This window comes from Coenobita brevimanus, chromosome 25 (assembly GCF_032717465.1).
Source record: "Coenobita brevimanus isolate Jiangsu-jjx chromosome 25, ASM3271746v2, whole genome shotgun sequence".
Taxonomy (NCBI): domain Eukaryota; kingdom Metazoa; phylum Arthropoda; class Malacostraca; order Decapoda; family Coenobitidae; genus Coenobita; species Coenobita brevimanus.
Window position 1 is genome coordinate 22,689,408 of NC_136978.1, and position 25,268 is coordinate 22,714,675.

Genomic DNA, 25,268 nt, shown 5'->3' on the forward strand with positions numbered 1-25,268 from the left:
AGTCTGTTATAGTGAGGTCTTACTGTACTCTCAGGATATAATGATTCCATTAGAACAACATCAAGCACAGTGAAATCAAGACACTAAATGTCCATTTATTTCCCCTGCAGACATCAATGAGTGCTTGGAACCTGGGTTCTGTTCTCAAGTGTGTGAAAACTACAAGGGAGGATACAAATGTGAGTGTGTTGGAGGCTATGCACGTGACCCAAACAACAATCGCAGCTGCAAGGCCATGGAGGGACATGCCTCACTCCTCTTTGCCCATTTCACAGACATAAGGAAGATTTCGCTCGACCACCAGGAGGTACGACAGGTAGTGTCATCACAGTGCTTCACTTCACCAGCAACCATAGATATTGTTTTACTGTAAACATAGTACAGTAAGCCGTCATTAAAAGTCTTCTTTATAGTCCATAAATTGCATGAAAATTGCATGCAGACTTCCATTGGTACCCTTAAGATGGACTTTCCATTTTCCTCCCCCAGTTGCATTGAATAGTTTGATACTTTAGGAGACATCCATAGTGTACTTTGTAATGAGGAATGCCTGGTATGCGAGATATTAATGTTTGTTACCTAATTGTTGTTTCTGGTATCTTTCATCCTTAATACATGAGAGAAGGTGTGTAATGGATGCAAGAGCATACAGAAGTTGGGGGAGTGGACTTTCTGGTCACCACCACAATCAGCGTTCAAATGAAATAGAGGAGGAGGAAAAGAGCAGGACAGGAGGAAGTAGCCTATACAAGGAGGGTAGAAGGGTTGCAAGAGGATGGAAAAATGGTAAAATATAAGAGAGAAATGGAGGATTAGCTAAATATGATTTGGTGCAGATTGGGGGCATGGAAGATATGGGCAAGATATTCACAGAAGAAATCTGTGCAGCATGTGAAGTAGTGTGTGGGGTGAAGAGGTGAGACAGGCTGTGGCACAAAAGAAGAAAACATTCAGTGAGTGGAAGAGAAACAGGGTCGTGGAGGAAGTTGAGAGATGGAAGAGTGAGTTATATGTAGAGAGGAAGAGAGAGGTGAGCCAGAAAGAGTAAGAAGAAAGTGACTGGGGAATTTGGAAGGAGGTGGAGGGGATACACCAAAGATGATGAGGATGATGAACAAAACAAACGATACCACAACCCAAAACCCCTGAAGTAAAACAGGACTGAAATCTCCAAAATATCAGAACCTAAATCCCATAATGAATGCCACTCAGGGATGAGTGAGGCTGGTCACTCTCATCTTAAATGTCGAGACCAACTGCCTAGCCCCGGGCTCCTACGCTCCTCATGGGGCAATGTAGGATTGGATGATGGATGGATGGATGGATGGACAAAAACACACACACCAAATCAAAACAATGCAGAAAGTAACAATAGTTCCACACAACGTCCTCCACTGGAGAGGGTGACACACTGGGCTTAACAATATATACAGAAACTTAAATCCAGACATTATCCTCATCAGCACTCATTGATCACCAGAACATGAGCCACCCAAAATCTCAGGATACAAAACTCACACAAAAAACATCACTGATGGCCCACATGACGGTACAGCAATGGCAATAAGAAACACCATTCCACACAAAATATACGACACTTTCATCTCTGACCTCCTTGTCATATAAATACAAACACAGGACCTATCATAGCATCCATGCTATATCAACCCCCTGCCAGATCATATATACCAAAACCTGATTTTTTCCAACTTTTCTGAAGAAACCTCCCAATTTACATGTTAGCAGATCTTAATGCCAACCACCCAGCCCTTGGATACAGACAAACCAATACCACAGGCAGGCAACTTAACCATCTTATCATCTAAAGAACCATAAACCACTCAGGTCCACACTTTCCCACTTACTATGCACACAACACAGCTACCACCCCAGATATAATTCTCACAAATAACAAGACACACCACAACACCCAAATTACTCAAGGCCCACTTACCACCAGTGATCACATCCCAGTTATTTTCACAGTTTCAACAAATCCAGTTCTCACCCCCATCCCTCCCAGACCAAGCTTCACAGAAGCTAACTGGGAAGGATTTCAAACAGAAAGAAATGTAAGAATGACTGAAAACAACAGAGTAGAAGCGACACTGGAAGAATTAGACATAGGAATAGAACAGTGGTACACCACAATCAACAGAGCCATCTCCAATCACATTCCTGCAACATACTACAGAACACTACCCCACACTCCACACAGTCAAGACACTCAAAACCTGATTACACAATTTAACGCTCTCAGACAACACGAATGGCTGGACTGTCCACCACTATAACAGATATAAAGAACTGCAAGAATCAATACATGAAACACTTCTCTCTGAAGCTAACCTACACTGGCACAAAACCATTGAACACCTGTCCTCATTATACAAACACCCCTCTGATTTCTGGAGAAAATTAAAACATCTTTTGGGAAATATATCACCGAAAACACATGACCTCCTTAACCAAAACAACACGAGACATTATACACCTCAAGCCCAAGAATCTCTCCACAGGCAGATCTGGAACAATGTGTTCCAAGAAGAAGAAGAAGAAGAAGAAGGAAATGAAATACATAATGAAACATCAGAAATGGTGTCTGAATTCTTAAAAAACAACTTACACAGAATCACACCACACACTCATGCAGACCCTTCAAGGCTAAATGCAGACCCCTTACTCACACTTTCCATCATCTCTTACGAAACCAAAAGAGTAATCAGATACACAAGAAAATCATGCCCTGGACAGAGCGGAATCAACAAGGTCATACTCAGCAAATTACCGAACTTAGCAATAAATATCTCACCAACATATATAATGCCGCACTTTCATCAGGGTATTTCCCTGACACCTGGAAAAAATCAATTTTAAAATTAATACCAAAGGCCAACAAATCCCCCAGACACCCAATAAACTACAGACCCATTTCATTACTCGAAGTACCAGATAAAATACCGTACAGGTATTCGAAAGAATAATAAACTTCAGGCTGAGAACCCACCTTAACACTGAAGATCATTATCACAAAGATCAGTATGGATTCTGCATTGAAAGGGGCACAACTCAGGCACATGCACTCATCAATGAGCAAATCTCACAAAATAAATCAGGAAGTGGACAATGCCACGTAACTCTGAGGGACATCAATAAAGCCTTCGAGAAAGTGTGGTACCTGAGATTAAAATATAAAATTCCTCAACTAAACCTCCCAGAAATTGTTGAAGGCTCCTGTGTGATTTTCTTGATGATAGGGAAGCCAGAATCAAGATTGAACAATACCTTGGTGCCCCCCTTTGAATTGAGCTGTGGTGTCCCAGGGGGAGTGTGTTGTCCCCAACACTTTTCATAACATACACAAACGACATCCCCCCTCCTAGAACAGGACTAAACATAATATACCCAGATGACATCACGCAAATTACAGGTTACCCAGGTAAATCGAGAAACATGACTAATAGGAGAACTGAAAAGAAAATAGAAATAATACATGAGTACAAGGAGAAATGAAAAATAAAAACTACGATTGCAAACTTTACATATATAGCTCAAGGATCAGAAAACAACCCACCATTAAAAATGAATAATGAGAACAGAACATTCCAAAATGAAGGAAAAGCACTCAGACTGAAAATCACCTCTAATGGCTGCTATAAACACATCAAAGAAAGGAAGAATCTAGGTGAACAAGCTCTAAGATATTTATCCAGATTTAGGAATATTCCAACCAAAATTAAAGTTCACCTAGTGAAATCCATAATTTTACCAACATTAGACTACCCACCAATCCCCAAACACTCAATAAGCAACAACCAACTGAGAAAACTTCAAAGAACCCAAAACAAAACCCTAAGATGGGCAACAAATCAAAAATACCCATACACACTCACAGCAAGACAGATCCATGCAATGACAGAAACACTGCCAGTAAACATGCACCTACACAAACAAGCATATAAAATATGGGAAACACTTCACGGAGAGGGGAACGAAACATATTTAAAACTTACAGAAAACTCAGAAAACATCAACAACTACAACAAAAAATTCCCATTTAGCCTTGACAAGATTCAGTTCGACACCCACCCACTATTCAGTGAACAAAATAGCTAGCAAGATACTGACTCACAAAGGAAGATAGGCCTCCAGCATTCTCATTGACTCTCACTCTTCTCACTATTCCCCTCCCCCCCGTCATCCTCTACTCTGCACTTCCATATCTCTTAAATATACATTACATCAGTATATATATATATATATATATATATATATATATATATATATATATATGAGAAATAGGGAGGTGAGTATGGAAGTTAAGAAGGCACTGCATGATGGTATTGTGATCCCTACCCTGACGTATGGAAGCGAGGCGTGGACCTTGCAAGAGGGGAACAAGTCAAGAGTGAGAGCAGTGGAAATGAGTTACTTGAGAGGAGCATGTGGAGTGACGTGGAGGGACAGGTTGACGAATGAAGAAGTGAAGGAACGTTGTGGGGTAGATGTGGATGTGGTTGAAAGATTAGGAGAAATACACTGAGGTGGTTTGGACATGTGGAGAGAATGGAAAATGAAAGACTGACTAAGAGGGTGTATGTAGGTGAGGTGGAGGGAGGGAGAGGGAGGGGTAGACCGAGGATGAGGTGGAGGGATGGAGTTGAGAGGTATATGAGGGAGGGGGGGGTGAGTTGGGGGGAGGGGAGTCAAATGGTGGGTGACAGAGTGACTTGGAGGTGTTTTGTCTGCGGCCACCCTTTGCGGGATTAGGGCGTCGGGCTATAGATAGATAGATAGATAGATAGATATATATATATATATATATAATATATATACAGTCAACCCTTGGCTATCACGGGTTTTGCTATCGCGTTTCATGGCTATCACGGACAGGTGAAATGCAACACGATTACCTTTATCGCGACCTCAAATACTGCTATCGCGGACGATGGTCGGCCAGAAACATTCAAATCGCGCGGGCTCCGCCCATGCGTATACTCGCGCCGTGATTGGCGCGACGTCACAGGCTACCTGAGCGCTGATTGGCCCAAGACATGGTTACAGCTACCCATCCTTCCCGCCAAGGTACAGAGAGAGTCAGCGTTACCAGTCAACAGCAGCTATAGCCGTGAAGACCTATTGTTCAACCACAATGGCCACCAATACCCCATCCAACCCTCCTACCATTGGTGCACGTAACGCGGTTAACCCTGGACGGCAAGTGAGGAAGAGGAAGAACCTGCCTTATGCTCAGAAACTGGAAATTGTGCGGCTGATCGACGGTGGTGAGAGCAAGTGCAGCGTGAGGAAGAAATTTGGTATCAACGAGTCCATGGTCCGAGGAATCTACCAGAAACGAGAGCACATAAGGAAGCACATGGAATTGGCATCATCAGAGGGAGCCAGCAACGCCTTGCGGAGTCGTAATCAGGTGCTCCTTAAGACAGAACAGTTGCTGGCCAGGTATCTTGATCGGCAGGCACGGAGGAACCAGGCGGTGGAGACGCGTGAGGTCATGGACACAGCCAGGGAGATATATGTTGGGGTTGCAAGGAAGCTGGCTATTGCACAACCACCATTGTTTGTGGCCTCCAAGGGATGGGTGGATCAATTTATGAAACAGCAACGGATCAAGAACAAGAAAATCAGTGGTGAGGCAGCAAGTGCGGACATGGCAGCGGCTAAGGAGTATCCCGACTTTTTAAAGCACGTGATTGAGGAGGGCCAATATACACCTGACCAAATATTCAACATGGATGAGACGAACTTCTTTTGGAAAACTATGCCCAGGCGGACATTCATCACAGCCAACTCTGCCCACGTACGAGGAAGGAAGGCAATGAAGGCACGGTTCACCCTCTTGTTTGCAATGAATGCATCAGGAACATGCCGCCTTAAACCAACAGTTATTCATTGTGCTAAACGTCCACGGGCCTACAAGCGACAGGATATGAGCAACCTGAATGTGCACTGGATGTCTTCAAAGAAGGGGTACATGTCGGCAAAGCTGTCGCAAGATTGGATGAAGGAGACGTTCATTCCCCAGGTCAAGAAGCATTGCGCCCAAAACAACATCCGCTTCAACATTCTGTTGCTGCTGGATAATGCCCCAGGACATTCACCTCTACTGAGGGATGCAGACCCTAATGTCAGAGTTGAATTCTTGCCACCCAACACGACATCATTGATTCAGCCCCTGGACCAGGAGGTAATATCTGTGGTCAAGTCTGCCTACTCGCGACGGCAATTCAGGATAATGAGGGAAACTACCAAGGACGCCCAGCTCATCCAGCACCTAGTGGACAGTGATGGTGATGATGATGATGATGACGAAGTGCAAGGTGATAGTGAACATGACAGAAAAGTGTTTCTTTACTGGAAAAAGTACAATATTAAGCAAGCTGTGGACTTAATGGTGCAATGCTGGGATGATGTGACACAGAAAACAATTCATCACGCTTGGCGAAATATTTTGGAGGGGCTACCTGAGGACCGACGTGGGAATGTGGCAGGTGAGCCACAGTCTGTGCAGGCGGAGATTCAGGCAGCAGTGGAAGAGGCACGGCAAATTCCTGGGACTGGCTTTGCTGACACAACGGAGGACGACATTCGTGACATGATTCAGCCACCCCCTGTTACTGCAGCCGACATCCTAGAGGAGGAGAATGTGGCAGAGGAGGACAGGAGTGAGAGTGGTGAGGAGAACATCGGTGGTGATGCTGGGAGTCGTGGGGGACTCAGCATAGCCAACATAAAGGAAATCATCGACTTGGGTGTAAGGCTACGTCATCTCATCGAGCAAGATGTTAGCGCCAACAGTGAGGCAAATTCTTCGGCGATTATGAAGGCACTGGAAGGTTACCACCAACAATACCATGCCCATATCAACAACCTACAACAACGCCAGATAAGAGACTTCCTACGCCGTCGCAATGAGGCTCAGCCCAACCCACAGCCAGGACCATCCAGTGAGCCTCAGGTGGATTCTGATAATGGAGCTGACGACTTTGAAGGTTTTGAGGGTCCCTTCCAGACTCCTGATGAAGCTGATTAATTCCTAGACGAGATAGAACGTCGGAGGGGTGGCCAGTAATACTCCACCCCAGCCTCGGAACCCCTTCAACCCACCCAAGCCCCTCATCCTCTCCAAAAATGTTAAGTAAAATGGCTTATTACAGTTAATTCTGTTTTATTTATAACCTTTATGTACTGTACTGTTGTTAATTTGCAGCATTGGTTTGTAATCCCAGGTATTTTAGTGAAGGAGATGTGAAAATAGGGTAAGGTTGGGGTAAAGTTGGAGGTCGGGGAACCAATTAGAATTTTTCCCATTAGTTCTTAAGTATGGCTATCGCGATTTTGGCTATGGCGGGTCGCCTAGGGTACCAATTACTCGTGATAGCCAAGGGTTGACTGTATATATATATATATATATATATATATATACATATAAAGATCATGGGTCCGGCTGCCGCTTCCGCCCAATAGAGAGGGACCCGAACCTGGGAGTAGCGCCCCAGGAGGCTGCTCTATAGGCAGGTGTATAATGGCGAGACAGTTGCAGTGCCAAGGCTCACCTGGAGGGTGCCCCTACATCTGTTCTGGCAGGGTGTCCTGAGGCCACTACCACAGCCACTGGTAAGCTGCTGGGCTAGGGGTACCAGATCCATTGCCTGGACCTGGGACTGTGCAGTGAGTGGGGCCTGTGGTATGGCTGCCCCCTTTATTATTACCGGCTATGACTAAATACAAGAATAAGCTTCAAAGCAAGCCTGAGGACATTAAATCGCCCACGGGGATGAGAGTGGGTTCATGGAATGTGGGAAGTTTGAGGGGAAGAGCAGGGGAAGTCATTGAAGCATTCAGTAGGAGGTGGGTGGATGTGGCATGTTTGCAGGAAGTCCAGTACAGGGGTGGATCAGCCAGAAAGATTGTTGGGAAAGATTGCTACTATAAGTTGTTTTGGCAGGGGTGGACAGATGGATGTGGGGGTGTTGGTTGTGGAGAAATGTGTGGATATGTTATGAATGTTGTGAGAGTAAGCGATAGGATATTGGTAATGAAAATTTTATTCAGTGAAATGATGGCTGCAATTATATCAGCATGTGCCCCACAGGCAGGCTTCGATGAGGTAGAGAAGGATAGATTTTGGGATTAATACGTGTAGTAGGTGGTATGGGGAAGGAATAAGATAGTGGTTTTGGGAGGGGACTTACATGGTCATGTAGGTGATGCAGCATAAGGTTATGAAGGAGTACATGGGGGATGTGCGTATGGTATAAAAAATGTGGAAGGGGGAAGGATACTCGAGTTTGGGGAGGCAACGAACATGATCATGTGCAACACACATTTTAGGAGAAGAGAGAGTAGGTTAATTACGTACAAGTCTGGAGGAAATAGCAGTCAGATAGATTATTTTCCGGTCAGGAGGGCAGATAGGAGGCTAATGAGGGATGTTAAAGTTATAGGAAGCAAGGAGTGTGTGCAGCAGTGCAAACTATTGATTTGTGATATGGTGCTTAAAGAATGAGTGATGAAAAAGAGGACTTATGTACCTAGGAGGAAAATATGGAAGCTGGAAAACCAAGCAGTAAGGGGTGCCTACTATAGCAAGATGAGGAGAGTGGTGGCTAAGCAGGGACCTGTAGACAGAGGCATTAATGAACAGTACAGAGCCCTCAAGAACTACCTCTTGAGAGTTACTGATGAAATATGCGGTTGGACAAGAGGCCCACCAAGACATAATGTAACTTGGTGATGGGATGAGGGTGAAGATGCTGCAGTTAAGGAGAAAAGAAGGCATTTCCGGGAATGGAAGAAGGGTGGTAACAAGGAGGAATACTTGGCTGTCAAGCATAGGGCTAGAAGAAAGGTTTACAGGGCAAAGCCTGAGTCTTTTACTTGATAACGAAAATCATGGGGAAAGGAAAAATATGATATTTAAGGTGGCAAATCAGATGAAGAGAGATAATCGGGATATTATAGGTGAGCTGTGTGTGAAGAATGATGAAGGAAGGGTAGTGATGAACAGTGGGGATATTAAAGATGCATGGAGAGAGCATTATAGCTGGTTGTTGAATGAAGAGTTTAACTGGGACAGGGAAGGTTTGGAGCCAGCAGATCCAGTGTTTGGCCCTTGGCCTTTGATTGACGCTGCCACTGTGAGTGAGGCTATAAGCAGTATGCAGGTGGGGAAGGCAGCAGGTGTGTCTGGGTTGACTGCTGAAATGTTGAAGGCCTCAAGAGAATAGGGGTGAGACTGCTGAAATGTTGAAGGCCTCAAGAGAATAGGGGTGAGACTGCTGAAATGTTGAAGGCCTCAAGAGAATAGGGGTGAGACTGCTGAAATGTGGAAGGCCTCAAGAGATATACGGGTGAGGTTAGTCACTGACCTGATAAAGATGATTATATATCAGCTTGTTGTCCCAGATGATTGATTGAAGAATGTAACTGTAAATGTGTACAAAGGGAAGGGTGATGCCCTGGAAAGAGGAAATTATAGAGGTATAAAACTTTTAGACCAGATAATGAAGGTAATGGGGAGAGTTCTAGAAGGTATGAGTAAAGAAAGAGTGAATAATAATGAGATGCAGTTTGGGTTTATGCCAGGCAGGGGGACCACTGATGCCATATTCATTGTTCGACAGCTTCAAGAAAAATATATTGGGAAGAAAAGGGATCTGTATTTTGTTTTTGTTGATTTGGAAAAGGCCTTTGACAGAGTCCCAAGAGAGGTGGTGAAGTGGGCAATGAGAAAGCTTGGTATGGAGGAGTGGCTGGTTAGGGTAGTTATGGCCATGTATGTGGGTGCTTGCACTCAGGTAAGAGTGAATGCAGATTTGAGTGATGAGTTTTCTGTAAATGTTGGTGTGCATCAGGGGTCAGTTTTGAGTCCCATGTTGGGTATTATGGTACTCGAAGCCCTCTCCCGTGACTTCAGAAACGGACTCCCGTGGGAGTTGTTGTATGCTGATGATTTGGTGTTGATTGCAGAGAATGAAAGGGAGGCGGAGGAAAGATTTAGGAAGTGGAGAGATGGTATGGGGCACAAGGGCTTAAGGGTAAATGCAGATAAAACAAAAGTGATGATATCTAGGGTTGGTGGATGTAGTCAAAGAAGAGGAAGAGTGGCCATGTGCAGTTTGCCACAAGGGCGTGGGAAGTAATTCCATCTTGTGCTTTGTTTGTGATAAATGGTTGCACAAGAGATGTAGTGGTATCAGAGGTAGAATGTGAGATAATGCTGATTTCATGTGTGCGGTGTGTTGGGGAGAGCAGGTGGAGATTGTTAGGTGTGAAAGGATTGAAGTTGCTGGTAAATCTCTTGAGTGAGTGGAAGAGTTTTGTTATTTGGGAGACATTTTATGTGCTGGACAGGGGGGCTGGAGCTAGCTCTGTGGCTAGGATGAGAAGTTGTTGGAAGAAGTTCATGGAGCTGTTGCCTCTTCCGACATTGAGAGGACTCTCCCTATGTGCCAAGGGGTCTTTGTATGCAGCATGTGTTAGGAGTGTGATGCTGTATAGTAATGAGACCTAGGCAGTAAAGGAAGAGGATATTCGCAGGCTCAAACTTACAGAAATGACAATGATTAGGTGGATGTGCAGTGCATCCCTGCATGCAAGGCCTGGGGGGAACGGGTTTATGATGGAAGAGTTGAGAGGTAGGATGGGACTGGAGTGTTTTGGTGTAGTAATGAGGAGGGATAGGTTGAGATGTTTTGGGCATGTGGAGAGGATGGGGGAGTTAATTGGGTGCGGAAGGTGAGAAGTGTTAATATTGGAAGTGGGACTGTGAGGGGTAGACCGAGAAAGATGTGGGACGAGGTCATTAAGTGTGACCTCAGGGTTAAGGGACTGAACAGGGAGGCGGCCATAGCTCGTGCAGCATGGAGAGCTGCCATTAGGTGCCCAAGGCTGATGCATGCAAGCGTGTTGGAGCCTTCAAAAACGAAACGAATGAAACTATCTGCCCTTTCCTCTCCTCCCTCCATTCCTTCCTTCCTCTTTTGTCTTTCTTGACTTAATTCTTTCCACGTCCTTCTGCCTATAGGTGTCTTTACACTCCCTCTTTTATCTTTCTTTCCTTCATTCTTTCCTCTTCCTTCTGCCTCTGGCTGACTGTACACCGAGTGACAAGCTGAATGGTTACCTGTACACCAGGAAACCATTTACTATGCTGGGTGGTAACCATATAACCAAATTATGGCGCCTGGTGGTTTAGTGGGTAATTACAGCGCTCTAGTCGCATTGAGCCAGTGAAGGTTTATATCCAAGGGGTGGTTTGGGTTATTGCTCATGTAATGCCACTCAGGGATGAGTGAGGTTGGTCACTCTCATCTTAAATGTCAGAATCAATATGCCTAGCCCTGGTCTCCTACGCTCCTCATGGGGCAACGTAGGATTGGATGATGGATGGGTGGATATATATATATATATATATATATGGTATTGAGAGGTTATGAAAAACACAGGTGAGAGGCTTGAGTTTATTCTCACAATGTTTTGACCAGAGGCTTTTATCAAAGAGAATGCTACATTGGGACTGATGTGAGCTGCTTAACCCGCGCCGTCTACCGGCGACGTGAATTAACATCCGCACATGATGTGCACTCATGTCCTGGCGATGTGAATTAACGCGGCAACATTGCAAGGTCCCTAATTTGCACAATTTTCAATTTTCGCGAGTGATTTCACGAGTGATTTTTGGCACGTATACACAGGACACCTTCCTCTACAAGATGCCAAGCAGGGACAATGCCTTACACCGCATAACCTTCCCCCCCCCCCCTGCACGCCATTGTCTCAGCAATTCACATGTTACCAGTGACCTGGCCAATAAAGACATTCAGGGCCAGAGTGATTCCCCAATCGATGACAATGTGGAGGACAAAGTTTACATAGCATTAGAGGAAGAAACAGTCAGAAATGATGATCAGGTAATGTGGGAAAAAAAAGGTCATGAATGGTGATGAGTTAGTCAGTGAAAGAATGCTTATAATGCCTATATTACTGTTTGAAAACCAATATACTCTTGTACTACATATAAATTCGTATCAGGTAAATAAATAAATACTGTTTATGAGTGGATAAAATAGTTACCCTCCCATAGAACTCGTTTTCTTTGGTGCCAGCCTGTTAGAAAACCCAGTCAGGGAAGGAAGTACTCGTACCTAAAGCGAGTATTTTAAACCTCAGGTGAGTGATTTCTCTATGAATTTTCGATGTTTCTCACCAAAAGTGGATGTTTGAGCCAAAAAAAAAAGGTCCAAAAATGTCGGGACTGGAGCGTACCACTGCCCAGAAAACATCGGGATGGGGCGGGTTAAGTACCCTTGGGATCACCCCCTCTTGCTTGCTGTCCACTTTCCCCACGACCTGACCTGACTTTGCCAGCTGTCCTGATTGCTAGTTCCGTGCTAGGCCTCACCCAGCAAAGAAAGCCATCACGATGGTTAGTAGTGCTACCCTTGTTTGCACAAATGTGATCTGGTTCTGTTCCCCTCCTTACTCATTTATTTAAACCCTTGTGTATTATTTGTGCCTCCTCCCAATTGGGCAAATGATTATGCAGTAATCCCTCCAGGAGTTAATGTAATAGAGCCAAAGGCATATCCGGGACTTGGGTTTGTCAGGGACTTGGGAAAATGTCCTCTGGACAGGTACTTATGAACTCTAACCCAGCCTGACTTTGAAAACCACCTAAATAACTCCCTACTGGACATGCACAGCACCTATTTAATACCCTATTCACACAAATAAAGGACAGAAAGCATGAAATAAATGAAAAGGAACCAGAAAATGAGGAATTAGAAGTATGGAAAATATTTAGCAGCGTACGGGGTACTTACAACACGTCTGTGGCATTCGCGAAAATTAACCCGCCTCCTCTAAGGCTTTGACAGTGGTGAAAATGCTCTTGAAGCATGTACAGTAATCCAGTGTTGTGCTGCACTTAATTCTTTGCACTGTGAATTATAATTGTTTAACACTGCACATTCTGTTCTTACTTGTGCTATGCCAGTTGCAACATGCCAGTTTGCACTCTGCGCTTAATCCTTTGCAGTCTGAATTATATTTCTTAATACTGCAAAACACTGTAAATTCCCATTTGGTCTAGTAGCGAGGTATTTTAGTTTATTCACTGTTGATTCACAAAAACGAGCACGTGGAGGCAGCCATTGTGATGAGCGTCTAGTCATGATGGTAGTTAGGCAGGAACTGGGGAGGGGAGGATGCAGGGGGGTGGTCTACTACACGCGAAAACACAGCTGTTCGGCGCCATGTGCCAAGTTCAAAGTACAGTTGAAAACGTGTTGGATTTTGTTTTTTGCATTGTCACGTTTTTTTGGCCATTTTTGGTTCTGAAGGCGAGCCCAAAATGTCTGGGACTTGGGGTGTCTGGGACTTTGGCGTCTGGGTCTTACAGGGACTACTGTACTCATCAATGTGAACAACTAAAGAATTCGATGTTCTGTAACCCACAAACGGTGTCAAATGTCCATCCGTATTCCCCACCGATTGTCCAGTATTGCACGACCATGGGGGCTAAGTCTTTCCCAACTTCCACCTCCATCAAACACAGACCATAAGCCACGAGCACATGTTCAGCGACAGCAGCTGTCCACCTCTCTACCGAAGGTCGAAAGTCCCCCTGTCACGGTGAATTGTGTTTCTGCATGGCCACTCGGCATCTAACAGACTGCAAGCCACGGGTAAATGCACAGTAAAAGCACCCATCCACCTGTTGACAGAAGGGGGAGAAACCTGCCCACAACCTCACTTCTTCCCCCCTCTCATCCTTCCTCCACACCCTCCTGGCTCCCCCCTCACTCCCTCATTCTCCACCCTCCTACATGGTAATAACACTGACTTGTGAGTTTTCTTTTTTTTTTTGTGATTTATTCTACTACAATTGGTCGTATCAAAATTCCGCAAAATCCAAGAGGAAGCTCTAGAAATACGCTTGACTTATGGAAGGTGCGGGCAGAATTATGCACTAGGATGGTGGGAAGTTATATGAAGGTAAGTTTTACTCCTGAACACTTTTTTCATGCTATATTTCTGTACATTTACTTAACAGTTTTATGCGTTTTTACTAGTTTATCGTATAGTATAAACACCAATGAAGATGTTGGTATACCATTTATACCAATACTGTATAACCAATTTCCGGTGGCATATTTGGCTGTGGAATTTTTTTGAGCTGTCACTCGTCACAGGCAACAGACTTTCAAACCGTCATCAGTTTTTTTTGTGGATTTTTTTGTTGTCCATGCAAGCTTTTTTGATGTTTAGCATTATTATGGATAATCCTCTGTGTGTGTTGATGTCTAAATATGGCAGACTGACCTGGAAACAGGACCAAAATTAGGAAGGGTACTGTATGTAGTCGTGTATAGGTCGGGTGTTTTTTATTTTCAATGTTTTTTTTTTTTCCATGGTTTTCTCAGTGTTTGGCATTACTTTGGATATTCCTATGTGTGTTTTGATGTCTTAATATGGCAGATTGACCTGAAAACTGCCAAAACTAGAAAGGTTACTGTACATACAGTAGTGTATAGATAGGGTGTTTTTTGGTTTTTTATTTATTTATTTATTTTCATGGTTTTCTTGGCATTCAGCATTACTTTGGATATTCCTATGTGTGTTTTGATGTCTCAGTTTAGCAGATTGAACTGAATACAGTGCCAGAATTAGGAAGGGTACTGTATATATAGTCGTGCATACTGTAAGTCGGGTGTTTTTTGCTTTTCATTGTTATTTTTTTTCATGATTTTGTTGATGTTTAGCATTAACCCATGGATTGTTCAGTTACCTTTTTTTTTTTTTTATCCCACCCAATGGTGTGCAAAAAAATACATATAATTTTTTTTTTTTTTTTTTTTTTAATAATAAACTTGAAGATAAGCATCCAGGACATCATCTGGTGAAAAAAAATAAAAAATCTTTCTCCATCTTTGCGAAGGACCATGTGTAAGTTTACTCAGAGGAGTAGTGAAAAAATGGAAAAAAAAAAATGTTTTTGTTTATTATAAACTTGTAGATAAACATCCAGGGCATCATCTGGTGAAAAGAAATAAAATCTTTCTCTCTCTCCGTCTTTGTGTAGTGCCATATGTAAGTTTGTTTGGGGGTGGAGTAGTTAACGGTGATGCACGGCCAGCACAGCCTGAGGTGTGGATTGCAATGCGACGCTACCCAGCCTGAGCTGTGATTCACAATCCACGGGTTAATCTGGATACTTCTGTGTGTGTGTTTATGTCTAAATATGGCAGATTGACTTGAAAACAGTGCCAAAATTAGGAGGGTTACTGTACATACAGTGGTGTATAGGTGGGGTGTTTTTTGGTCTTCACTTTTTTTTTTCTATGGTTTCCTTGGTGCTGAAAACTATTTTGGATAATCCTATATATGTTTTGATGTCAAAATATGGCAGATTGATTGGAAAACACTGCCAAAATAAGGAGGGTTACTGTATATACAGTAATGTTTAGGTAGGGTGTTTTTTGATTTTCAGGTTTTTTTCTGCATGGTTTTCTTGGTGTTTAGCATGACTTCAGATATTCCTATGTGTGTTTTGATGTCTACGTATGCCTGAATGACTGGAAAACACTGCCAAATTAAGCATAGATACTGTACATATAATAGGTTAGGTAAAGGTTGGAGGTGGGTATAGGTAGCATCTGGGTATGGTAGGGGAATAGTGTTAATTATACAGATGTTGTCATTACCCGGACATGTCTTTGGCTCTATTATTTCCAGATAAATGAGGGATTACTGTATACTATATATATATATATATATATATATATATATATATACAGTAATACCTCGATATACGATACTCCTAGATGCGATACCCCGGCTTAATGATGGGGATAGAAATTGCACCATACCCCACCTACCAATGGCCAAACCCCGGTTTAATGATGGGTTTTGATTTTTCCTACTGATTTTGATGATATATTAGACTAAAATTGTGTTTAGGTTGATTTATAAACAGTTTTTAGACTCCAATTAATGTGTTTTAGCCATAGGTGGGGTGAACATTGTCATTTTGGGGTACAGTTTACTAAGCTTGATTTTTTCCAGACTTACATATGAGGATACTCAGATTTGATTTGTCAGTTTTAGTGAGTTATTTACAGGTGTTAGGCATAGGTTACCTTCCTTGACAGCTGCTAGGCCATTTAGATTGCCTTTAAACCTGTACTGGGGCTGATCTGGGTGAGTTTTGGACTTGGTTTGGGGGGAAACCCCAGGCTGGTGAATGGCTCACATTGAAATATATGTTAAAAGTACCCCGATATACGATACCCCTCCTAACGATGGGGTTTTACCTAACCAATTAGATTGTCAAACCGGGGTATGCCTGTATATATATATATATATATATATATATATATATATGTGTGTGTGTGTGTGTGTGTATTTACCTATTTGTATTTACCTATTTCTAGTATACAGGAATTGTGCAATGCTCGTATTGTCCTGTCTCTATATCCACATTTATCAAGTCTACCTTTACACACATGAATGTTTTTCTCATGCACCACCTCTTTGTCTAAGTTGTTCCAAATATTTCAGTATTTACCTAATATACCTAATTGTGATATACACGGAATGTACTATGCTCGTGGGTTTCCCTCGCTGTTTCTCAATAAGTCGAATTTAGCTTTAAACTCATTTAAGTTTTTAGACTGGACGATCTCTTTGTCCAGGCTATTCCATAAGTCTATACTTCTGTAAGGAAAGCTATATTTCTTGATATCCTTCAAGCAGCTTGACTTTTTCAATTTCATTCCGTGTCCTCTTGTTGGTCTCTTATCCCATACAAACAGATCTTCTTTGTCAATTTTATCTACTCCCACCATGGTCCTGAACACTGCAATCATGTCTCCCCTCTTTCTCCTTTCCTCTAAGGAAGGCAAATCCAGTTTTTCCAGCCTCTCTCTGTATGACAGGTCTGTCAGACTGGGGACCATCTTGGTTGCTGTTCTTTGTATTCTCTCAATCTTGTTTATATCTTTCTTTTTGTGTGGGCACCACACTACCGCTGCATATTCTAACCTGGGGCGGATCGTGGCCACTATCAATTTTTTCATCATCTCCTCATCCATATAATGAAATGCTACTCTTATGTTAGTCAAGAGTTTATAAGTCTCTCCAACTATCTTGTTAATGTGCTTTTCTGGTGACAAACTATCTTGGACCAGCACTCCCAAATCTTTCTCTTCTCTCCTTTTTATGATTAATTCATTACCCAACAAATAATTAAGTGATGGCCTCCTGGTACTTTTACCCATTTCCAATATTTTACATTTCTTTACATTAAATTTCATTTCCCACGTCCGGCTCCAATTGTGTATCCTATCCAAATCCTCCTGCAGTATTTTACAATCCTCCTCAACCTCTACCTTCCTCAAGATCTTTACATCATCAGCAAACAGACTTGCATAACTGTTCACTCCATCTACCATATCATTTACGTAAATCAGGAACATTACTGGCGCCAACACTGAGCCTTGAGGGACTCCACTTGTTACTTCCCTCCATCCAGACATCTTATCCTTTATTACTGTCCTCATTTGTCTGCCTCTCAAAAAGTCTCTCATCCATTCCAGAAGTTTCCCCTTTAGTCCTCCTATATATTCTAGTTTCCACATTAGTCTCGTATGAGGTATCTTGTCAAAGGCCTTCTCTAAGTCTAAGTACACACAATCCACCCAACCATCTCTCTCCTGTACCACATCAATCGCTCTTGAGTAAAAGCTCAACAAGTTAGAAACACATGACCTTCCACTTCTGAATCCAAACTGACATTCAGCCAAAATATTCATCTCTTCTAGATATTTTATCCATCTGTCTTTCAGGATTCTCTCACACAATTTTGCGACCATGCTGGTTAGAAACACTGGTCTATAATTCAGGGGTTCTTCCCTGTTTCCTCCCTTGTAAATTGGTACCACATTTGCCCTCTTCCATTCTTGTGGCACTTTCCTCTCTTCCAGTGAGCATACGATTAAACTGTGATTTTTATCTGCCAGTTGTTCTCTGCATTCCTTCAGTACCCAATTAGAAATTCCATCAGGTCCTGGGGCTTTCCTTACATCTTGAGTTTCCAGTAATTTATACACTTCCTGTACCCCCACTTTTATATCTTTCATCACCGGAACATTTCTAATCACTCCCTCCCCTTCCACAGGCTCCTTTTCTTTAGCGAAAACTGACTGGAAACGTTTGTTCATTATTTCTGCTTGCATTGCCGCATCCTTAAAGACCTCTCCTTCTACTTTCAGTTTGGTGATTCCTTCCTTTTGTTTCAGTTTGCCATTAACAAATCTATAAAACAGTTTGGGTTCATCCTTGCATTTGTCTATTATACCTTTTTCAAAATTCCTTTCTTCTTCTCTACGTATTCTTGTGTATTCATTTCTTGTTCTTTTATATACTTCCTTTGTTCTGTTGTTACCTCTCTTTCTCCAATTGTTCCACGCCTTATCTCTCTCTTTTTTTGCTATCATACACCTTCTATTAAACCACTCCTTTTTCCTGTTTTCTTTCCCTCTTACTCTTGGTACAAATTTTTCCACTCCCAAATTGTAGAGGTCTAGAAAGATATCCCACTTCCTCTGTATCTCTCTTGTTTCTCTGAATTTTCTCCAATCTGCATTTTCAAAAAAGTTTCTCAATCCTGTAAAATTTGCTTTCCCAAAGTTGTATCATCCCTGTCTATGAAGCTCGTCTCTTGGCTCGACGTTCCCTATTAACATCTGGAACTCAATGACCACGTGATCACTTTTTCCTAAAGGACAGAGATATTTCAATGATTCTATTACATCGGGTTCTTTGGTGTGTGTGTGTGTGTGTGTGTGTGTGTGTGTGTGTGTGTGCAGATTGGCCTGGGAGGAAGGTAGAGTCCCTGAAGATTGGAAGTCAGATATAATTATTCCCTTGTGCAAAGGAAAAGGGGGAAAAGAAATGTATGGTAATCATAGGGGCATTTGTCTTCTTAGTATAATAGGAAAAGTATATGGTAGGATACTTATTGACAGAGTTAGAGAAAGAACAGAGGAATCAGTTGGAGAAGAACAGGGAGGCTTTAGGAAGGGAAGAGGTTGTGTAGATCAGATATTCATTCTTAGATCTTTAGTGGAAAAGTTTCTAGAGAAGGGAAAGAAGTTGTATGCGGCTTTCATGGATTTGGAGAAAGCATATGACAGGGTGGATAGACAAGGATTGTGGAAAGTATTAAGAATATATGGAGTAGATGGGAAGTTGCTGAATGCTGTGAAGAGTATGTATGATGGTGCTAAGGCTGCAGTGCATGTGGATGGTGAACTAAGTGAATTTTTCTCTTTGAAGGTTGGGTTGAAACAGGGATGTGTCATGTCTCCATTGTTGTTCAATCTGCACATGGATGGGGTAATAAAAGAGGTACAAGGTTGGGTAGTGGATGTTGGAGTGGCCCTGGTGAGAGAGGATAGTGTTTGGAAACTCCCTGTGCTGTTGTTTGCAGATGATACTGTGTTGTTGAGTGAAGACGAAGGGAAGCTGCAAGGCTTGGTGGGTGAGTTTGGGAGAGTGTGTAAGAAATGGAATCTAAAGGTGAATGTAGAGAAGAGTAAAGTGATGGTCTTTGAGAGAGGTGAAGTCAGTGAATGTACAGCGAGGTTGGATGGTGAGGAATTGGAAAATGTGAGTACGTTTAAGTACATGGGTAGTGTGATGAGTAAGGATGGAGGTTTGGAGGGTGAAGTGCTTGAAAGGGTACAGCAGGGAAGAAAGGTTGCTGGTTCCTTGAAAGCAGTGATAAGAAACGGAAGTGAGCATGGAAGTGAAAAAGTTACTACATGACAGTATTGTAATACCAACTCTAATGTATGGAAGTGAAGCTTGGACATTGTAGGAAGGACACAAGTCAGGAGTGAGAGCAGTGGAAATGAATTATTTAAGAGGAGCCTGTGGAGTCACATGGAGAGACAGGCTGACGAATGAGGATATAAAGGAGCGTTGTGGTGTGGATGTGGATGTGATAGGAAGCGTTATGATGAACACACTGAGGTTGTTTGGCCATTTGGAGAGGATGGAGGGTGAAAGACTGATGAAGGGAGTGTATGTGAGTGAGGTGGAGGGGAGAAGAGGGAGGGGGAGGCCGAGGATGAGATGGAGGGATGTGGTGGAGAGGTATATGAGAGAGGGGAGTGTGAGTTGGGAGCAGGGCAGTGAAATGGCGAGGGACAGGGCGACGTGGAGGCAATTTGTTTGTGGCCACCCCAAACGGGATTGAGGCGTCTGGCAATAGATAGATAGAATATATATATATAGAAAGATAGATAGATAGATAGATGTATACTGTGTATATAGATACATAGATAGATAGATACTGTATATATATATATATATATATATATATATATATATATATATATATATATATATATGTACAGTACACAAATATGTTCATGGTAGGTGGGGACCCTCACCATCCGCTCACTCGATGTAGTGCTGCTCTCGGGTGTCTGTCCTTTCCTCTTCTCCTTTCCTTCCTTCCTGTTCTGTCTTTCTTTCCTTCATTCTTTCCTCTTCTCCCTATGGGTGACTCTACACTGAGTGACAAGCCAAATGGTTTCCTTTACACCAGGAAACCATTTATAATGCTGGGTCGTAAACATATAACCAAATTATGGCGCCTAGTGGTTTAGTGGGTAATTATAGCGCTCCAATTGGATTGAGCTGAAGGTTTATCCCAGGGGTGGTTGGGGTTTATTGCTCACATAATGCCACTCAGGGATGAGTGAGGCTGATCACTCTCATCTTAAATGTCAGGACCAACATTATATATATACTGTATATATATATATATATATATATATATATATATATATACTGTTTATGTAATTCTTCTCTCTGAATGGAGTAATAATAATGTAGAAAGCAGTAAGCCAGCACTAAATCATTTTTTTCTTGGTACCACAGATCACAGCCATTGTTAATGAAACCAATGGGGCAACAGCGCTGGACTTCGTCTTCAAGACTGGCATGATCTTCTGGACTGATGTGAAGGACAAATGTATATACAAGTATGTCACACCTAGGCATCGTTTTGGATGTTCTGTCCACATCCTGAATCCTTCCCTCTCTCCAACTGGGTGGCCATAACAGAACTGCTTCCAGGCTGCTTTGTTATGATGCCCTTTCCTCACCCTCTCAGTTCTCTCTCTTGCCTCCGCCTTCCTTTCTTCAATGAAGCATTCTGTTTACTTCTTTTGGTGCTGGAGATGTATGTCTTTTTGTGGTGGCACTGATACCTTTATAATAGTTTGACTCCACTGCCCAGTTATTCTGTATTTAAATCACTTATCTTCCTCCTTATCTCCTGAAATGAGGATGATGGCCCACAGGAGGAGGGCATCTTTGGCCTGCATCCATTAAGTTCATGCTCAAATGAGCCTGGAACCACATTTCTTCCACAGAGCATAAGATTTCCTGTTCCACCATAAATCGTGGTTTTACTTTCCAAGACATTGTTTAAAAATGTCTGTATCATCCCTCAGTATTTAACTTTGTTCTTTCGGCAGCGTCACATCTCACTTCTACAACTCTTTCTTCCGTGCTGAATTTTTCATAAATTTTTTTGTTGCCTGTGTCTGCAGCAGTTATGGAAAATGTCACATCTGTGGTCTGTACCCTAGAAAGTTTTTTGTCATTCATTGTCCCAGTATCAATTCAGTGCAAAAGCATTTGTCTTATTTTCACTCCAGTGCAAGAGCATTTGCAGCATACTTTCCTAAAGAGCCTTCTTTTGACTGACTGGAAAGTGTTGAAAGGAGCATGATTGATCTTGTAAAAGTTCAAAACTATGTCAGTGACCCCTTCAGCCAGGATATGTCTGTTTTTATTTCATGTGGCTAATGTTAGATGATTTTGTTTGGTGTAAAAAGGTTATGTTGGATAAGAAAAGTAGAGGTTTGTGAAAGATATGAAGTTAGAAACTCTATGGAAAGTGTGGTAGAAGAGAGTGTGCTTAAATGGTGTGGACATAGAGGGTGCTTTTGGTTGTATAAATCAATGAATTGTGTCATTTTGACACAGAGTTGACAGTTATTGTGCAAAGCAGGTCAGTCAAGGTGAATACAACTACTTTCTCCTAAACTTTTATTAGTACCTCTGTTATTGTTTTATCTTTGTTCTGTGTACCCTGTATTACTGAGAACTGCCATTTTTTTTGTCAAAATGTGTTATTAAAAAATGGAACTGGGTATGAAATGACAGTAATAGAGGTGAAGAAGTGGTACACTGCTGAATCTTGGAATAAGTTAGCCTATGTACATGAATATGATGCTTATCTTATTAGCCAGTCATGCTCTGAACCAGTTAGATATGGATAAGGTGAGTCCACAGTACATGCCTATGTGTATAAAAAAAAAAGATTTGTTGAATTTTGACTGAGCTCTGTAGAGCAAGCATTGCAGAAGTAAGTGCATATACAGTTATTGCTTATTAGTGTCCACAGTCCACTTGCGTCACATTACCATGTATTGTACAATAGAAATAGCTAGGATTACAATAGCAGCAACAGCTGCTACTACTTCAACACCAAGAGCAGCAGGTGTCTAGTACTGGTAATTATAAAGTTACAGATAAAAATAGAATCCTGTTTTTGTGTTATCTTTATCTATATTGTAAAATTTTTTTACGAAAGAAGGATGAAATATGGACATCATCATGGAAGAGATATATACAGGAATATATTTTTTCACAATTTGGTGGTAGATAGGGGCGCTCACCATCCACTCACTTGATGTAGAGTTGCTCTCGGGTGGCTGCCCTTTCTTCTCTTCCTTCCTTCCTCTTATCTCGTTCCTTCCTTCCTTCTTTCCCCTTCCTTCTGTCTACAGGTGACTCTGCACTGAGTGACAAACCAAATGGTTTCCTGTACACTGTGTAACCTTTTACTATACTGGGTGGTAACCATATAACCAAACTGTGGCGCTTGGTGATTTAGTGGGTAATTGAGGTGCTCCAGCCAGATTGAGCCTGTGTTGGTTCATATCCAAGGGGTGGTTGGGGTTTATTGTTTACGTAGTGCCACTCAGAGATGATGAGGCTGCTTACTTTCATCTTAAATGTCAGGACCAACTTGCCTAGCCCCAGGCTCATGCACTGCTCATGGGACAGCACAGGTTTAGATGATGTATGTATGCATGTACAGTCATCTCGCTTAAAGTGCATGAATATGGGCGACACAGCCCATCGCACTTCATAAATTCGCACCTTGTGAAGCACAGGACCCCATGTTAAAATGGCTTATGGGCGACACATCCTGAATTTTCATATATTGATTCACCAATACCTATCCCTAACTAAAATGCAAAGGGAAAACTTACAATAGAAACATGCAAGAGTAATGCTGTATATTTAATATGAGAGTTCAAGACCTTACCAGCATTGTACAGATGGAAGGTAATGCGAATTGTTGTTGTGGTACTCGAGGCCGTACCATGGAAGGTTTCAGGACAGTTCGCCATCAAGTCAATTCGCCATCACAACAATAACAATTCAGTCATGAATGAAGATACTATGGGCGACACTAGAATATAATTTAAAGGTGCCTGCAGCGAGGAAGAAACAAGTTAATCTAATATACTATAGCAGTAGCCGTGTGTGTGTGTGTGTGTGTGTGTGTGTGTGTGTATTTACCTAATTGTGATATACAGGAAATGAGCTACGCTCATGGGGTCTCGTCTCTGTTTCTCAGTAAGTCAAATTTAGCTTTAAACTCGTTTAAGTTTTTAGCCTGGACGATCTCTTTGTCCAGGCTGTTCCACAGGTCTATGCATATATAAGGAAAACTATATTTCTTGATATCCTTCAAGCAGCTTGGCTTCTTCAGTTTCATTCCGTGTCCTCTTGTTACTCTCTTATCCCATACAAACAGATCTTCTCTGTCAATTTTATTTACTGCCATCATGGTCCTGAACACTGCAGTCATGTCGCCCCTCTCTCTTCTTTCCTCTTAGGAAGGCAAATCCAGCTTTTCCAGCCTCTCTCTGTACAACATCTGCCAGACTGGGGACCATCTTGGTTGCTGTTCTATGTATCCTCTGAATCTTGTTTATAGCTTTCTTTTTGTGTGGGGACCACAGTACTGCTGCATATTCTAACCTGGGGCGGATCATGGCCACTATTAATTTTTTCATCATCCATATAATGAAATGCTACTCTTATGTTAGTCAAGAGTTTATATGTCTCTCTAACTATCTTGTTAATATGTTTTTCAGGAGACAAACTATCCTGGACTAGCACTCCCAAATCTTTCTCTTCTCTCGCTTTTGTGATTTGTTCATTACCCATCAAATAATTCAGTGATGGTCTCTTGGTACTTTTACCCATTTCCAGTATTGTACATTTCTTTGCGTTGAATTTCATTTCCCACATCCGGCTCCAATCATGTGTCCTATCCAGATCCTCCTGCACCATTTTACAATCCTCCTCAGTCTCTACCTTCCTTAAGATCATTGCATCATTAGCAAACAGACTTGTATAACTGTTCACTCCATCTACCATATCATTTACCTAAATCAGGAACATTACTGGCTACAACACCGACCCTTGTGGGACTCCACTTGTTACTTCCCTCCATCCAGACATCCTATCCTTTATTACTGTCCTTATTTGTCTGTCTCTCAAAAAGTCTCTCATCCATTCCAGGACGTTCCCCTTCAGTCCTCCTATATGCTCTAGTTTCCACATTAGTCTCTTATGAGGTACCTTGTCGAAGGCCTTCTCTGAATCTAAATACACACAGTCCACCCAACCATCTCTCTCCTGTAGCACACCAGTCACTCTTGAGTAAAAGCTCAACAAGTTGAAAACATATGACCTTCCACTTCTGAATCCAAATTGACTTTCAGCTAAAATATTCATCTCTTTCAAATATTTTATCCATCTATCTTTCAGGATTCTCTCGCACAATTGTGACCATGCTGGTTAGGGACACTGGTCTATAATTCAGGGGTTCTTCTCTGTTTCCTCCCATATGAATTGGTACCACATTAAATTTGCCCTCTTCCATTCTTGAGGCACTTTCCCCTCTTCCAGAGAACACACAATTAAACTGAATCTTATCTGCCAATTGTTCTCATCATTCCTTCAGTACCCAATTAGAGATTCCATCTGGTCTTGGGGTTTTCCTTACATCTTGAGTTTCCAGTAATTTGTACACTTCCTGTACTTCCACTTTTATATCTTTTATCAATACATTT

The 25,268-nt window shown here is 42.2% G+C and overlaps 1 protein-coding gene across 3 annotated transcripts in view; it reads left to right on the plus strand.

Moving 5' to 3' along the window:
• LpR1 (Lipophorin receptor 1) overlaps positions 1–25,268 on the plus strand; it is an 838,382-nt gene that overhangs the window by 440,133 nt on the left and 372,981 nt on the right. For all 3 annotated transcript variants that reach the window (XM_080267931.1, XM_080267932.1, XM_080267930.1), the window contains exons 8-9: positions 111–307; positions 20,980–21,083. In XM_080267931.1, the coding sequence (XP_080124057.1) occupies positions 111–307; positions 20,980–21,083 (301 nt within the window). The remainder of the gene's footprint in view (positions 1–110; positions 308–20,979; positions 21,084–25,268) is intronic.